The sequence below is a fragment of the Notamacropus eugenii genome, chromosome 4 (genome assembly GCF_028372415.1).
Source record: "Notamacropus eugenii isolate mMacEug1 chromosome 4, mMacEug1.pri_v2, whole genome shotgun sequence".
NCBI classification, from domain to species: domain Eukaryota; kingdom Metazoa; phylum Chordata; class Mammalia; order Diprotodontia; family Macropodidae; genus Notamacropus; species Notamacropus eugenii.
In genome coordinates this window covers 33963574-33978707 of record NC_092875.1, presented here as the reverse complement: position 1 = coordinate 33978707, position 15134 = coordinate 33963574, and the positions used below count along the sequence as shown (strand labels likewise).

Below are 15134 nucleotides of genomic sequence, written 5' to 3'. Positions count from 1 at the left end.
TCAGCAGTTATTAAGTACCCACTGTGTGCCCAGTGCAGTTCAAAGTACCAGGAACACAAAGAGAGGGAAAAGACAGGCCCTGCCCTGGAAGAGTTCACAGTCTAACAGAGGAGACAACAGGCAAACAACTAGGGACAAACAATATAGATAGAACGTAAATTAGCAATCATCCAGAGGGATGGCCGAGGCCTTGATCAAGGTCAGGAAGGGCTTCCTGGAGAAGGTGGAGTTTTCACTGGACTTGAAGGGCTGAGGAAAGAAGGGAGGCCATTCCAGGCCTGGGAAGATGCTTAGAGTTTTGCTGGCTAGCACAAGAAGGCTGGTGTCTCTGGACCAAATACTGCTGAGAGTATGGCAGGGAATAAGTTACAAGAGGACTAGAAGGGTGGGAGGGGCCCAGGCTACAAAGGTTGGAAAGCCAAACAGAGGATTTTGTGTCTGACCTGGAAATGACAGGGAACCACCAGAATTTCCTGACTGGGGTGAGAAGATGAGGACATGGTGAGGCCAGTGTTTAGAAAGGCCAATCTGACAAGCAAGTAGAAAATAGATGGGAGAGGAGGGAGGGGTGAGGAAGGCACCAACTAGAGTTGTACTTTCAATACCTAGCCGATTTATTAATTTAAAAGAACAGCGAAGGAAAAGAGCAAACCCCACCATCACATCCAAGAACTGATGGTGTGCCTTCCTCCTGCTCGCATCTAGCCCCAGCTCTGAGACGGCAGCCCCTCTGATCCACCATAGTCGTGCTCATGCTTGGCCAATGGCTCTGATGGGGAAGCTGAGGATGGCAGGCGCTGGTCCAGCCAGACCAAATCTGCCCTTTAGATCCAAACAACCCTCTCCACCCTCCCTCAGGCTGCAGGGCAGTATTCCTGTTTGCCAGCACAGCACAGGGAAAGACCAGATGGAGTGAGCAGATACGTGGGGGAAGCTGCCTCTGTCATTTAGCAGCCTAGACAGTCACTGACTCAAGGTCATGTTTACAGTGACTACACTTGCGCAGTCTTCCCAGGTCATAAGGCTAGTAAGGGAAAGAGCCAAGGCCTCTGGCTTCAAAGTCAGTGCCCTGCTATGGATCTGAGCTGCACTGACTGAGGAGTCAGCGGGTGGCAATGCACATGGCCCACTCGACCTGGCCATGCCTCACATCCTGTCTGACCACCTAGCCCAATCATCTTCTTGTTCTGCATACTCAGCAGGCCACCTCCTGTTATGGGCGAAGTAATCAAATCAACAGGATCTAGAAAGGACTTAGCACCTGATTCTCCTATGCCTCAACTTATATACCTGTGACCTTCCAAATCAAAGCCCCCACACCTTGGCGACCAATCCCTTACATGTGACAGATCTCCCTATTAGAATAAAAACTTTAGGGGAGGGGCCATCTGCTTCTGTATTTATATCCACAGTGCTTGGCACAGGTAAAGGACTTCAGAAAGGTTTTCCATTCATTCCTTCGTTCATTCTCTAAGAGGATTCTCATGGGTTTGAAATATCTGGATACTGAGGATGCGTTTACTTGCTCACGCTTCCATGATTCAAACATTTCACATGCATGGTACAACACTTCTGAGATCAGCAGGTTCCAAGGCACAGGGCCTCCAGACATTGTTGCAGACTAACAGGGCTCTATGCTTTGGTAAATGGTGACCAGCCACTAACCCCATGGCCAGGCTACGGATGGGCCTCTCTGACACCCCATGAAAAAGGCTCTTATGAAGACTGACACAGCTCGGTAAAAAGAGTGCCCAAGAGGACTTGTCTGGCTCAGATTCTGAGAGCCCAGGGCCCCCTGATGCGATGAGGAGGCCTCAAAGCTAGTGTCAGAGGAGGGAGAGTTCCATTATTATCCCCACCGTCTGCTGCCATCTCAAAGACTAGTTAGGTCTGATTTACCTTAGCAGTGGTTGTAGGACTTCATGGGATGACTGATCTTCCCTCTTGTGAATAAAAATAGACAGCTTGCCATCCACTGCCTCACTCTCCTCCCCGGGGTCTTTGTCTCCTTTGATAGAATTCTTTGGACTGGCTTTTGCCAAGGTTGTATCCGGTTCAGAGGCAGTAGGAGAAAGCACGGTTTGGCATCCTTCAAGTAAAAAGCAAAGCCCGTTAGAAGATGCCTATGATTCCATTGTAAGCTAGCACCATTGCCCTGGCAAAAGGCTGCCTCTACCTCATCTCCCTCTTTGTAACAGTTGGCCTTGCTGTGCTCTGAGGCACATTAAACAACACTGAATGACAAGCTAGAACAAGACTATACCTCGGCATGGCCTTCTTTCCTTCCAAGCTCTTTACCTGGGACCACATAATCTGCCAATTTTGCCAAGAGCAGGGATGCAATCTTGGAAGCTGGATCACTGGGATCATCCTGCTCGCTATTTAAGGAGGGCACCGAGTAGCTCCATGGGGGGAGCTCCACATTCCCACAGTCTTCCACACTCATCAGAGGCAGTGCTGCACGACACAGCTGAAGGATGATCAGGACCAGCTTTGGAGAAGGGCGTTGATCAAGCAGCAGAGAAAGAAGCTTGGACACACATGCTGGCTGGCTTAGGATCGCTTTCCCAATGTGACTCCTGGAGAGAAGAATGGGATCTGTGAAATGAGACTGCAAACGAAAAGGCCAACCTCTCTTAGGTAAGACCAATTAACCTCTTGAAAATAGATTTCCTAAAGAAGACACCTCAGCTTTGGTGCCAGAATTTTATGAGGACATGCGAACATCTAGGCCATCTTTGCTCTCTCCAAAGTTACCAAATCCAATGGTCTCAATCACCCTCTCCTCCTAGACACTCTCTCCTTCCTGTGTGTTCATGATGCTGTCCCCTCTTGGTCCTCCTCCTCTTCTTTTTCTCACCAGGCCTTCTCAGCCACCTCGGTTGACACAACCATTACATGCACTTGGTGCCCAAGGTTCTCTCTAAGGACCTCTTCTCCTCTGCACTATCTCCTGTGAGGATCCTTCAGTGGCTCACAGGGGTTTAATTATGGGTGACTATGCAGGTGACTCCCAGATCTCTCTATCCAGCCTTAACTTCTGTCTGAGCTCCAGTCCCATGGCACCAACCAACTTTTGTACATCTCTAACTGGGTGTCCTGCAGACACTTCAAATTCAACACGTCCAAAAAATAATTCATTATCTTTCCCCCAAAATCAACCCCCCTTTCCAGTTTCCTTAATGCAAGTTGTCAAGGATCCCACCACATTCTTAATCACTCAGGCTCTCAACCTCAGTGCCATCCTTAATGCCCTTGTACTCACCTAGGATGGCCAATCCATCATCACATCCTGTTATTTCTATCTTTACAACATGCCTTATTTATGTCCCGGTCTTTCCTCTCACACAGTCATCAACCAGCACTAGGCCCTCGCCACTTCTTATCTGGACTATTGCACTGGCCTTTTAACTGGTCTCCGTCTCATCCCTTCAAACCACCCTCCCAAGCGACAAAGTCATTTTCTGAAGATACACATCTATGCATGTCAGTCCCTGCCGCTCCCATCACAGACTCACCCTTTTCCACTTTTCCAGTGTTCTGACGATTTCCTACCCTCCTTACCCTCTGGGGTCCAGCAACATTGGCCTCTGGGCTGCTCCTTACATGCCTTGTCAACTCCCCACACTCTGCCTTGCCCATGGCTACCTCCTCAGCTAGGAGTGCTCTGCCTCCTTAGCTCTTACTCTCATCTTCCCTGGCTTCCCTGAAGACTCAGTTCCTATCTCACTTTCTACAGGACGCCCCTCCCAGCTACCCAGATGCTAGTGCCTTTCCTAAGAGAGTTCCTTCTTCTTATCCTGCATGTGTCTTGTAAGTACCTGGCTATATACATGTTGCCTCCCCTATACCAATGGAAGCCCAGGGACAGTGGGGTTTTTTTCCCCATACTTTATATCCCCAGAGCTGAATAAATGCTTTTTGATTACTGACTGATAATTAAAAACATTATTTCTGAGTATTTCATGCCTGCTGACATTGTGAGTTTTCAAGGCTTTAAAAGGTGAATGCCACTACCTAAAATCAACAGATAATTCAAGATTTCCAGAGCCTTTCTTTCAAATCTGAAAACTCCACGACATTTGATGAAAGAGGGTTTCACTAAGCACAAAAGTTCAGTGACTGGTAGAAAACACTCAGCTCTTCTATTTGGCTTAATTGTAAAGGAACGGGGGAAAAATCAAGCATTTATTAAGTGCCTACAAGGCGAGAGGAGCGAAGTGATTTATAAATTTATTTTATTTGATCTCTTTAAAGAAGGGAACACTACGACTACGTCGAGATCTGCAGCCTCCGGCTTCAGAAGCTGCTACAACGAGGTCTGTATTACTTCTCTGGACTGATCCAGAAATACAAGCAGTTGTCCTGGGACTATATACCCCTGCTAACCTCATAACTCAGTAATGATGCTATTAAACCAAAGGAGGATTTCTTCTTCTGAAAGCACGGTATGAGAAGAAGAGTTAATTGGAGGCAATGGAAAGTTATGCTTTAATTTTGCCAGCAAGGGGGTCTGGTCTTTGGTTACTGAATGCAATTAGAAGACTAGCAGCTGCTGCCCCCCAGGGATTAACACAAATGATAACATTATCTTATGAGACTATCATTGGGATTTTCAAAAATCCCCCAAGGCTCAGGATTCTGAGGATGTTGTGGCCCACAACTCCTGTTCCCCCCAACCCCTCAGGCTCTCCGGTACCGCACCTGGAGAGGTCATTCAGAAGGCTGAGAACATCCTGAAGGGCGTCATTTCCGGCAGCCTGGTTGCCACAGCACTCAGTTGCTCGGGCAAGGTGGTTGGTGAGTAGGCTGGATACCTGACGTGCCAGACCTGAGTGTACAGCCTCGGTTGAGCCACCTTTAGGGTCAGAGGCAGAGATGGGATGCACATGGTGAGTCAGCAGCAAACCCAAGACCTTACAGGACTGACAAGGATCAATCACTGATCAATCACTTATTTTGTGAAGCCTCTTTACTGGTGCTTGGGTTTCCTTAATTTTGCTTTAGGTTGTTTCTCGTTGAAGACTAGTCCTAGAGCAGAATATTCACTATTCCACAGATAACCAGGAAAAACCATTTTATTTGATTCAGATAGACCAGCAACCATCAGGAAAAGCGAAAATGCAAATAGGGTTGGTTTACTGTTTGAGTCACACGTAGGATTTCATTCACAGAGAAAACTTCTTCCAACAGGGCAGAGCACCTACTCTGCAGCTTCATATTGTGGGGAGTTTTGGGGACACTGACAAGTACTTCCTGAGCATATTGCAGGAGGGATTTTCATGAGCCCTCCATCCATCTGGTCATTGTGGACTTACTACTGAATACAGTCTTAATGAAAATATGCTGCTTCTGACTAACACCATATCGTCTCATTAGAATGTTGAATTTTTCTCTGGCACGTTTTTAAGAATCATATCTTAAGCAATAAATTGAAAATGAATGTTACGTACAAATATAACTAGTAAACACCAACTTACTGGGTTACCATTAGCAATTATACCATTTCACTGAATCACCTCATACCTAAGTGCGGAAAGAAATGAGAAACAAGTTGCTTAACTTTGGGGAGGTGGAACTGATCAGCTGTTTCCAAAAAATCTAGCAAGGTTGAGGAATCTGCAGACTTGAGGTCACATGTGGCCTTCTAGGTCCTTGGATAAGACCTTTTGACTGAGTCCAAGTTTTACAGAACAAATCCTTTTGTTAAGGGGACTTGCTCAGCTATACTTGAGGACTTAGAGGGCCACAAGTGGCCTCAAGGTCACAGGTTCCCCACCCTTGAATCCTAAAAACATCCTTTAGCTCAGAGGTTCCCAAACTTATTTGGCCTACCACCCTCTTTTCAAAAAAAAAATAAATAACTCAGTGCCCCCCTGAAAATCTATTTTCTTTAACACTTTAATGGTTTTTAAAAAAGAAAATTTTGTCAACTGAGGTTACTACCACACCCCTTAGCGGGTGGTATTGCCCACTTTGGGAACCTTTGCTTTAACTTATGGTTTTCTCAGAATAAATGAGAAGAAAAGCCTCTGGCTGCATGAGCGGGGAGTGGGGCAGAGGGGGATCCAAGATAGACCTTGGTGGGGATCGTGGCTCCCCTCTTCTCACCTTCTTCTTTTTCCCACTCAACACAGCGATTGGCGAGCACCTGGAAGGCTGCCCAGGCCATTGCGGCCACTTTCTGCTTCTTGGTCTGCTTCTCACTGGAACCAGCCTCAGCCTGACTGCTTAAGCTACAGAGTCTGTCCATGAGCTGAACGAGGCCACTGCGGACCAGGCACTTTTCTTCACTCCTACACATGGGGAAGAAAAAGGCATCAGAAAAGTAAAAGATCCTCACAGGTTGACAGCTCAGTGCTAAGTTTGTCCAGGAGATTGGTAAAGCATCTGGGGAAGGTCTCTGATCAGGACTATCACCATGAAGACCTTTCCCAAATGCTTCGTAATGACAAGAAATGACCAATTCAATGCACTCAATGTAACCTCAACGAAAGCTAATGAGGGAGCCTGGGCATGCCAGCATGGCCAAGTTGTCCATCAAAGAGGAGCTCCGTGAGATTTAGACTGTGACCATGTCTTTCATCATGCTATTTCTTCCTGACACATCATCTTCATGCTCCTTCCAGGCCATCCATTTTCACATCATAATGTGATTATCAATGTTTGTTTATGACTAGAGGAATCAACATTATGGAATTTATGTGGGGTCTTAAACGGTGTAAAAGACTTAATAAATCCAAAGTCAGGGTGGGTGACAACTTCTTCTGCACCACAAAAGAGTCCAAGCTCAAACTTTTAAACTGGTAAACAGAATAAAAGCAGTCATCTCAGGAATGTTCTCCCCTAGGAGAGCTGAGACTATTCTTCCTCACCGGGCCAGTGCCTCATAAAATCTCAGATAACTCCAGGGTTTGGCCCGATGCCAGATGAGGTCTGTCCTAGTTCCCTTCCCCCAGCTGTCAGTGCCTCCCCAGCAAAGTTACTCCGCATATAATTGCATGTGTGCTCTTTACCTCTCTCCTACAATGTAAGCTCTTCAAGGGCAGCAACCACTTTATTTTTATCTGGGAATCTCTAGTGACAGGCATGTGGTAGACGCTTAATAAAAGCTTGTCGATTCACTGCTCCCTCACTCAAAAAGAGGAGAATATTTTAATATGATGCTCAGCTTTCTAAGTACACAACTTCTGGCTGGCATTTTCCTGTTTCTTGGGCACAGTCTTTTACCTGGTATAAGGGATGGTGCACAAGAGGCCAATGCTGTTTGCACAAGCGATAGGATAGCGAGCGCACAAGGACACCACAGAGGTCATTGTCTCTCCAAAGGCTTCCTGCACCTGCTCAACCATTCCACCACAGGTTAGTTCTTCAATTCTATGAAAACAAATCAAAACACATTTCTTAGACCAAGTCAGAGAAGGTGGTGATACTGAGAAACCACAGAACTGCTGCGAGCAACTCAACATGGTCCAGAGCCAAGGACAGGATCTCACCCTTTATTTTGTGCATGAAGAAACCAAGGTCCAAAGAAGAGTGGCTTTTTAAGTCATGCACTTAGCAAATGGCACTTCTGACACTAGAACCCAACTGATATAAAAAACTTGGGCTTATTCTTCCCCAGTTCCCCAAGAGAAAACCAGAACATGGAGCTAAATGTCTCAAGGGCTTTGAGTGGCTGAGAAGGGTTGTCCTATGTGGTCTCCCAATCTCTACTCAGAACTCCTGGAGCATGTGTTCATGGCCAGACTGTACCTGAGCCTCCCTTCTTGGCCAGAGTCTCCAAAAGGAATTGATGAGATTAGAAAAATAACTCTGACTAGATAGTAAAAAACAACAACAAAAAAAGCTTAAAACTACACAAAGGGAAAAGAGATCACAAGGGGATTATGAATAAAGCCCTACTATTCCTATTGCATTAGTTAGTATGATTCTCTTCTAAAACACTTCTGATTATATGGTTCAGTTTAGGATTTCTTACTCTGATTGTTTCTATTCGTTGAGACTGTTATCAATTTTATAATTAAAAGGAAAACAAAAATACTGCCAGTAGTTGGTCTGGGATGCAGAGAGAGGTAGAGCTGCATAAATGGCCTTTGGTCCCAGGCTTCTCTGTCGCTGATTAAAGGTCCTTGGAACTCTGTGGGGAACGCCAAGTGAAAAGCTCTAGGGGACACTCAGCTACAAGTGGCCAAGTGGAAAGGCACAATTTGTCAACAGCAACTGTAAAATTATTCTGAGTTAGTCACTGCCCATGTTCTGGTCCCAGGTAACAGTCTCTAGAATGGCTTCCCTCATTAGTGGGGAAAGCTTTTTAGGAAGGAACTGATCAAAGGAAAAAAGAGAAAGAAGGTGGGAGTGGGAAGCAAGAGTAGGTGACAATCTCAAACTGACAACAGTGAACACTGACAGACCTGGGGCCGCCCTGAAGCACCATCGTGACTGGCCCTACAAGATGCGTCACCCCCCCAACTCGCACGGCTGCCGTTAACAGCTCCCGCATGTGCACAAGGGCCTGCTTTCGGGTGTTTCCGCGTCGCCACCTGGTCTGAGCTGCCAGAAGGAAGCTGCTGCTGGATACCTGAAACACCAAAGACCAAAACATGCTCTGAATGACCGCTGCTTCTCCCCAGGCTACCACAGTGCGCTTGATGGGGATAAAGGCGAGGGGGGCAGGGGCAGGGTATGACCTACTGCTTGGTCTGGGTTGGTCCCGATGAAGGCAAACAGCTGTCCTAACAAGACACTGTATGTAGGCTTGTCCCTGCTGTCCTCGATTGCCAGAGACTGAAGGAGTGTGAAGGAGCTGCTTCGGTGGCTGGGGACATGTCGGCGCCTGTGGAGAATAGCTCTGGTTCAGGCAATGGCACAGCTGGCAGAGCGTCTGGTCCTGGGCCCTGACCCTGCCACACCAGGGGCAGCTTACCTCTGGCTCGCTCGGGTGAATTCTAAATCTTCATTCCCAATCATTTCCAGGTCAGATGGAGCAGACATGCTGCGAAGAAACACAGGCTGCCGGACAGCATGAGTGATCACTTTGGTCTCAGATGCCGATTTACAGGCTAGAATACAAGGCAAGGGAATGGCTCCATCATAATGCTGTTCTGCCCTTACCATGCTCCCATCCCCATCCCAATGCATTCCTCCTTCCCTGGTTGCCCCCCATGCACCAACATAATGCCAATGCTCACAGCTCCAAAAGCCTAGTGAGCACCTTCAAGTCTCAAGGCATTTTCTAACCTCAGTAATTAAGTTATAGTTCTTACTAATTTAATGAAAGAGATTCTCTAAGAAGTCTGGAAGAATCACCTTAGCTTCCTGCAAGGTCAATTTTTATTTCAATACAGGTATTTCACAGAGCAGAAGATGGCAAAGAGCAAGCAATGATGACATAGTGACATCTGAGATACAATCCTGGGACATGGAGAACTCTTGGACAGCATCTAGGTCAGCAGTTCTCCAAGTAGGTTCCCAGGCCCCTAAGACCCTATTGGGGGTCCACAAGGTCAAAATTATGTTCATCATCACACTAAGGTATCATTTGCCCATAAAAACACTCCTCCCTTTTCCTACTATACATCTATGGGAGGTTGGATTTAAACATATCACAACAGATTGAACATGGAACCATCTGTGAGAATTTAGGTCTTTTAGTAAGCTAGACATTAAAAGAGATTTGGAAAAATATGTAAAATAATGCCATTTTCACCAAACTTTTTTGTTTTTTGAAAATGTAGCTTTTTTCATTTAAAAGTGCTACAATAATATAATAAATTTTATTATTCTTTAAGATGAATAAATACATTACTTAAAATTTTTCTGTTTTTATTTCTAATATGATAAGTATTGACAGATATAACCTACATCAAGACAAGATCGTTGGGGGAGGAGGATCTTACATCATTTTTTAAAAGTGTAAAGGAGTCAAGAGACCAAAAAGTTGGAGGCCTATCACTCTAAGACAATCCCTTTATTTAAAACAAAACAAATTCTGACTAAGGTATTGCCAATTACTGGCAGGATAAGGAAGCTAAGGCCTAGGGAGGTTAGGTAGCTTGCCCAACCAAGGTCACAGAGGTTGCAAGGAGCAGAGCCTGGATTTGAATCCAGGTCCTGGGGCAACACAGTCAAAGTCCTCTTCACTGCACCATTTTCTGCAAAGGCTACGTCTTCCTTGTTTCCTATTACTCTTTCAGTCCATGCTGCACTGTTGGTGGTTACTCTGTTTGTGTCTGGGACCTGAAGTCATGGGCAGGAGAGCCTGACTAAGTCTCCCTATGGATACAACCTTTACCCTTGAAATCGTTAGTGAAAGAGGGTCATACAGAGCTGCAAGTGGTGGGCAAGCCTGCCCAGTAGAAGGTGTGCACAGGGAACAAGGGTCCTGTCAGAACTGGTCACTGTAGCCTTTGATTCAAATTTTATAAAGGGATGTCAGAGGAAGTGATTAGCTCTTTATTAGCCAGAGTTTTGTGAATAGTTTTGTGCTGGCTGATTGATTGACTGACTCCAAAGACTCTGATTGTCATCTGTTAACTAACTACTGATCACAGCAGGCAGCGATGTGGTCTAGCAGCAAAAGCAGTACAAGTGGAGCAAGAACAGCCTGAGTTCAAATCCTGCATCTAACAAGAATTCCTTTGTGTGAGGACCTCTTTCTCAGTCTCAGTTTCCTACCTCACAGGATTCCAGTGAGGATCAAAGGAGGTGATGAATTTAAAGGATTATGTAGATGCTTGCAGTGGTTAAAATTCAATTCAATTTACGTGTTAACAAACACCTATGTTAAGACTGCCTGCTAGTCTGGGGGCAGTTGAGTGGTACAGTGGGCAGAGCACTAGGCCTGGGGTCAGGAAGCCCTGAGTTCAAATCCAGCCCAAGATACTTCCTAGCTGGGTGACACCACGCTGTCCCTGTTCAGCTTCCTCTTCTGTAAAATATGGACCATAACAGCACCTGCCTCCCAAGGCTGTTGTGAGGATCCAATTAGACAGTCACTTGATAAATGTACTTGACTATTCCCAAGTGTACAATACTTGGTACATTTAATAAACATTTGTTACACTGTGGTGTTGCTCTGTATCACACACACCACATGACACATGGGAGTTGCTATCATACAACTAAATGTATTTTAAAAGCTAAAGAGGCACAGAGAGGCAGCATGACCAGCAGGCTGAAGGCTGGCTTGGGACCGAGGAGTCCAAAAGAGCTGGGTTCAAGTCTTGCCTTTGACCCTGGGCAAGACCCTGGGCAAGTTCCACGTCAGGAGTTCTTTCCACAATGAAACCCCAGCCCTGGATGTCACAGGAGAAGGAGCAGTTGCATCAGAAGGAAGCACAGCCACGCTCACTGAATCCAACTTAAAGATCAAACAATGATGCACCATAGTTTCAAAGGGGAAAAATGCTAGAATTTCACTTTTTACAGCAGTACCTGGCGTCTCTGCTGGTGTCCCTGACACGCTTCTTGGGATGCCAGACTGGGCAGCAATGGTGACATGCAGTAGCAATTCAGCTCTGTTCATTAAGCTCTTGACTAACGTTTTTGTTTTAGCCAGAGGGTGCAGGGGTTTCTGAATAAGAGAATTCACTTCCTGAAGAAACTTCTCCCTGAAAGAGAAAAGTTTGTGTCCTATCAGTTGTTCATTAAATTGGCAAAACCAATTTTTATAACCAAGGAACTTGCCTGGAGGATGTGAGAAGGAAAAAGCAGCCTCGGCAAGCTGGGCTTTTCCCTCATTATTTTCAAAAACAGCCAAACTATAACTTGTACCAACTTTATGTCTTGCCCCCAATTTTAAAGGTCTACTGTGGTTCATATAAAACTACAATATTTTGACTTCAGAAGTCACCTGAAATTCTTGGCAAACATAGATTCTTTTTCAGATCTGAGATGGTATAAAGATGTTTACAATTTCTGTCTGGCAGAAACATCCATTTGATAAATTCAACATGTTCTTGTTGCACCATCACCAACCTCAATGACAAGACCATATTCTCAAGGTCACTTCCATCAAAGGAAACCTCCTTCATCGAACACAAGAGTTCCAGTTCCTTCATTTTGTTCTAAAGAATGATTTGAGAAAAAAAAATGGGAGCATAACCTGTAACACCAATGGCCTTTGTACAATGCATTAGATTAGCACTGGAACAATGGTACAGTTGGTACATTGATACAATGCATTAGATTTAAGGCAGAAAATAGCATCTTTTGGACATATTTCTGAGGGACAGAAAGAGTTTATCAGCTGATAACTGACATTTTGATGACTAAAAATGGCTCCTCTCTGGGAATCTCTGGGGATTATTTCTTCTCAGTCTTTGTAGATGGAGTGAAATCTGATCACAACTCAGTTTCCTCAGCATCTTTATAAATAAGCTGATCATTTAAAAACAACTTCGATAGTTGGTCATTCGTACTTCTGAACTGTCTACAGACCAGTCGAACTAGCATCATTATATACTACTTGTGGAAAAAAATGGGTCAATTTTAGGTCACACAACAAAATGATTTCCTTCTTCTGTGAAGGTGGCATGGCCTCATCCTGTATGAAAAGGGATGCCTCTGGAACAGTTCTATGGGCTGGCTAAAGTAACTCCCCAGAAATCTTAGATGACTGAGAGATTATGCTTCTGATTAGGTTTGGACACAGTAAAGAAGCATTCACTGCAACTTCTGTTTTCAGTCTACAAAGAGAATCAGCTGCGCAAACATGAGAGGACTCTACTGATCTGGCCATCACTTCCTGACCCATTAGCTGAGTAGGCTGGGGGGGAAAGGAAGGAAAGGGAGTGGCTCTGTTGGCTGGGATTTGGATGTTTGAAGCTATATTAGTATGCTCACCTCATTAAAATGATAATCATAAAAGAATGGTGTGTTGTTTTCCAGTTTTCCTTGCATGGCATCATCAACCTCGCTTTGCCATTTCTGTTCCAGTTCTGCAACACTCTGATAAATACATTAAAGTAAGGATCAAGGGTAAAGAGATGCAACAAGGAATACCTAGTTTACATATGACTCAGGCAATCTAAGCTACGCTATTCTTTAAAAAATTCAAAACAGACTTGGAGCTCTCTTAACATCCAACACTTAAGAAATCCTTTCTATTCTTTATGAGAAAATAAGAAATACTTAGGTCTTCATTACCTGAAGCTGCCTCTCCATGGCATTGAGCTTCTTAAAGGTCTCCCCCATAATTTTACATAATAAATCATATTCTTCAGCATGTTCCTCTTGATATTGGAAATTGATTAAAGACTGCAGAGCATCAACCAAGTTCAAGTGTTTAATGACACATGATACGACCATTTCTTCCATGACATCAGGTTGAACCACTTCCCTATCGTCAAAATGAAAAGCTTTACAATACATAATTTCCACATATTAATTAACCAGAAATCTGAGAGTTCTGAGAGATCATACTTTTGATTAGGTTTCAGCACAGGAAAGAAGCATTCACTGCAACTTCTATTTTCAGTCCCCAAAGAGAATAAGAGGTATAAAAATGGGAGCACTATCTCTCTAATTGATCTGGCCACCACTTACTATCACTTAACAACTACATTAGCTGAGGATGGTTGGGGGGTGGGGGTGGGGTGGAGTGGGGAAAGACATGTATTAGAGCAGAAAACTTAAATAAAAATGTTAAGAGGCTCTACTGGCTGAGGTTTGGGATTTTAAGTAGAATTAATAACACTCATCACCCCCCCCAACACAAATAATGGTGCCTAATTTTACATTTCTTAATCATTAGCAACATTGTGATTTTAAAGTAATATTAGAGCCAGGATTCTGTTCTGCCCAAATCAAAGGAGAGGTTTTTAATGACCCTTTCTGCCTGCAGATAACTCAGAGATGTTATTCTTGACACACTGCTGGACCTAGAAGGCTGGATCCAAAGGTGGGACTTGTGGGGAAGACAGTCAATATTCACTAAATAAATGACATAACAAGAATATATTTGGTAAGCCAAAAAATGCCACTTGGATTGATCTTTGTTCTACAGGAGAATATGAGAAATGCAGTAAAATCTGTCTAGAAGCACAAATAAGATGCTTTATACGTACTTTATACTTGGTCTAAACTGAGGTCTTGCACGCCCAGAAATTTCCCTGAGTTTTATCATGATTCCTGGAGGCAGCCTGATCCGAGGCAGTTCAAAGTCATTCCCCATAGGAGGCACCAGCACATCAGAGGGGTAGGTGAACTCCCTGTCTTCGTCTATGGTGAGAGGCAGCGGAGAAGGACTTGGGGTCAGAGCAGGAGAGATCACTCCATTGGCTTCCACCTGCCACTGACATCTAAAAAGGCAAAGATGGAGGGGGGGGGTCACTCGCAATCAGTTTCCTCATCTCCCTCGCTTCTAGGAAGTCTGTCAATGACATTAACAAGATCAAGTGAGCACGGAGGCTATAATTTCTCCAACAGCTTAAAATCAAGGAGCACCATGAGAACTTGTGAACATGATTATCCCATCTTGGGAAAGTTTTTGTAGTTAAAGGCTTCAACTCTAAATTTACTAATCAAGGGCCACAGAAGTCCTTAAAACTAGCTTCAACGTAATTTCTAAGACACACCACCAACCCCACTGTGAAAGAGCAGACGGTGTGGAAGGCCAACAAAACTAAATGCTTTCATGACTTCTAGAGTGTCTGGTCTCTGTGATTCTGTACTTCTCATTACATCCACAAGGATATCATTTTGCTTCTCAGAATTCTGTAACCGCAAGAGCTATTCCTCATTTTAAGGAATACAAGCAAATTAATTACAGACACACATCAATAAGGCCTTTATTCCCCTTAGGATCTTTTTGTATTGAAGATTTATTGCCCATCCCTTTATAGAATCCAAGTCAGCATTTCCCATGTAGGATCCCAAGGGGGAAGTCCTAAGAACCCAGAGGAGGTCTTTGATTTGCTGCTAAAGAGAGTTGCTGAAGAACACCCTCCTAGTACTTGCCAGACAATTGGCATATATTCTTAAGTATGATTTGTCCCTTGTCTTTTTGCCTTTAGCTCTAAAAACACCCAAGAAGGTCTCCCCTTATTTGCCTCAGCCCAGATAATCCTAAAGCACCCGGCATCACAGGGAAGACCAGCCATGTCCCTCTTGTTAGCACTCCCTGGGTAAAT

General features: G+C 44.6%; 1 protein-coding gene across 11 annotated transcripts in view; it reads right to left on the bottom strand.

Moving 5' to 3' along the window:
* Window positions 1-15134, bottom strand: part of HECTD4 (HECT domain E3 ubiquitin protein ligase 4) — a 204681-nt gene that overhangs the window by 53147 nt on the left and 136400 nt on the right. For all 11 annotated transcript variants that reach the window (XM_072600404.1, XM_072600410.1, XM_072600405.1 and 8 more), the window contains 13 exons: window positions 14070-14303; window positions 13150-13342; window positions 12847-12951; window positions 11980-12068; window positions 11437-11612; window positions 8927-9062; window positions 8695-8836; window positions 8415-8581; window positions 7231-7377; window positions 6112-6296; window positions 4705-4858; window positions 2299-2579; window positions 1900-2089 (listed from right to left, as the gene is read on the bottom strand). In XM_072600404.1, coding sequence (XP_072456505.1) covers window positions 1900-2089; window positions 2299-2579; window positions 4705-4858; window positions 6112-6296; window positions 7231-7377; window positions 8415-8581; window positions 8695-8836; window positions 8927-9062; window positions 11437-11612; window positions 11980-12068; window positions 12847-12951; window positions 13150-13342; window positions 14070-14303 — 2199 coding nt within the window. The remainder of the gene's footprint in view (window positions 1-1899; window positions 2090-2298; window positions 2580-4704; window positions 4859-6111; window positions 6297-7230; window positions 7378-8414; window positions 8582-8694; window positions 8837-8926; window positions 9063-11436; window positions 11613-11979; window positions 12069-12846; window positions 12952-13149; window positions 13343-14069; window positions 14304-15134) is intronic.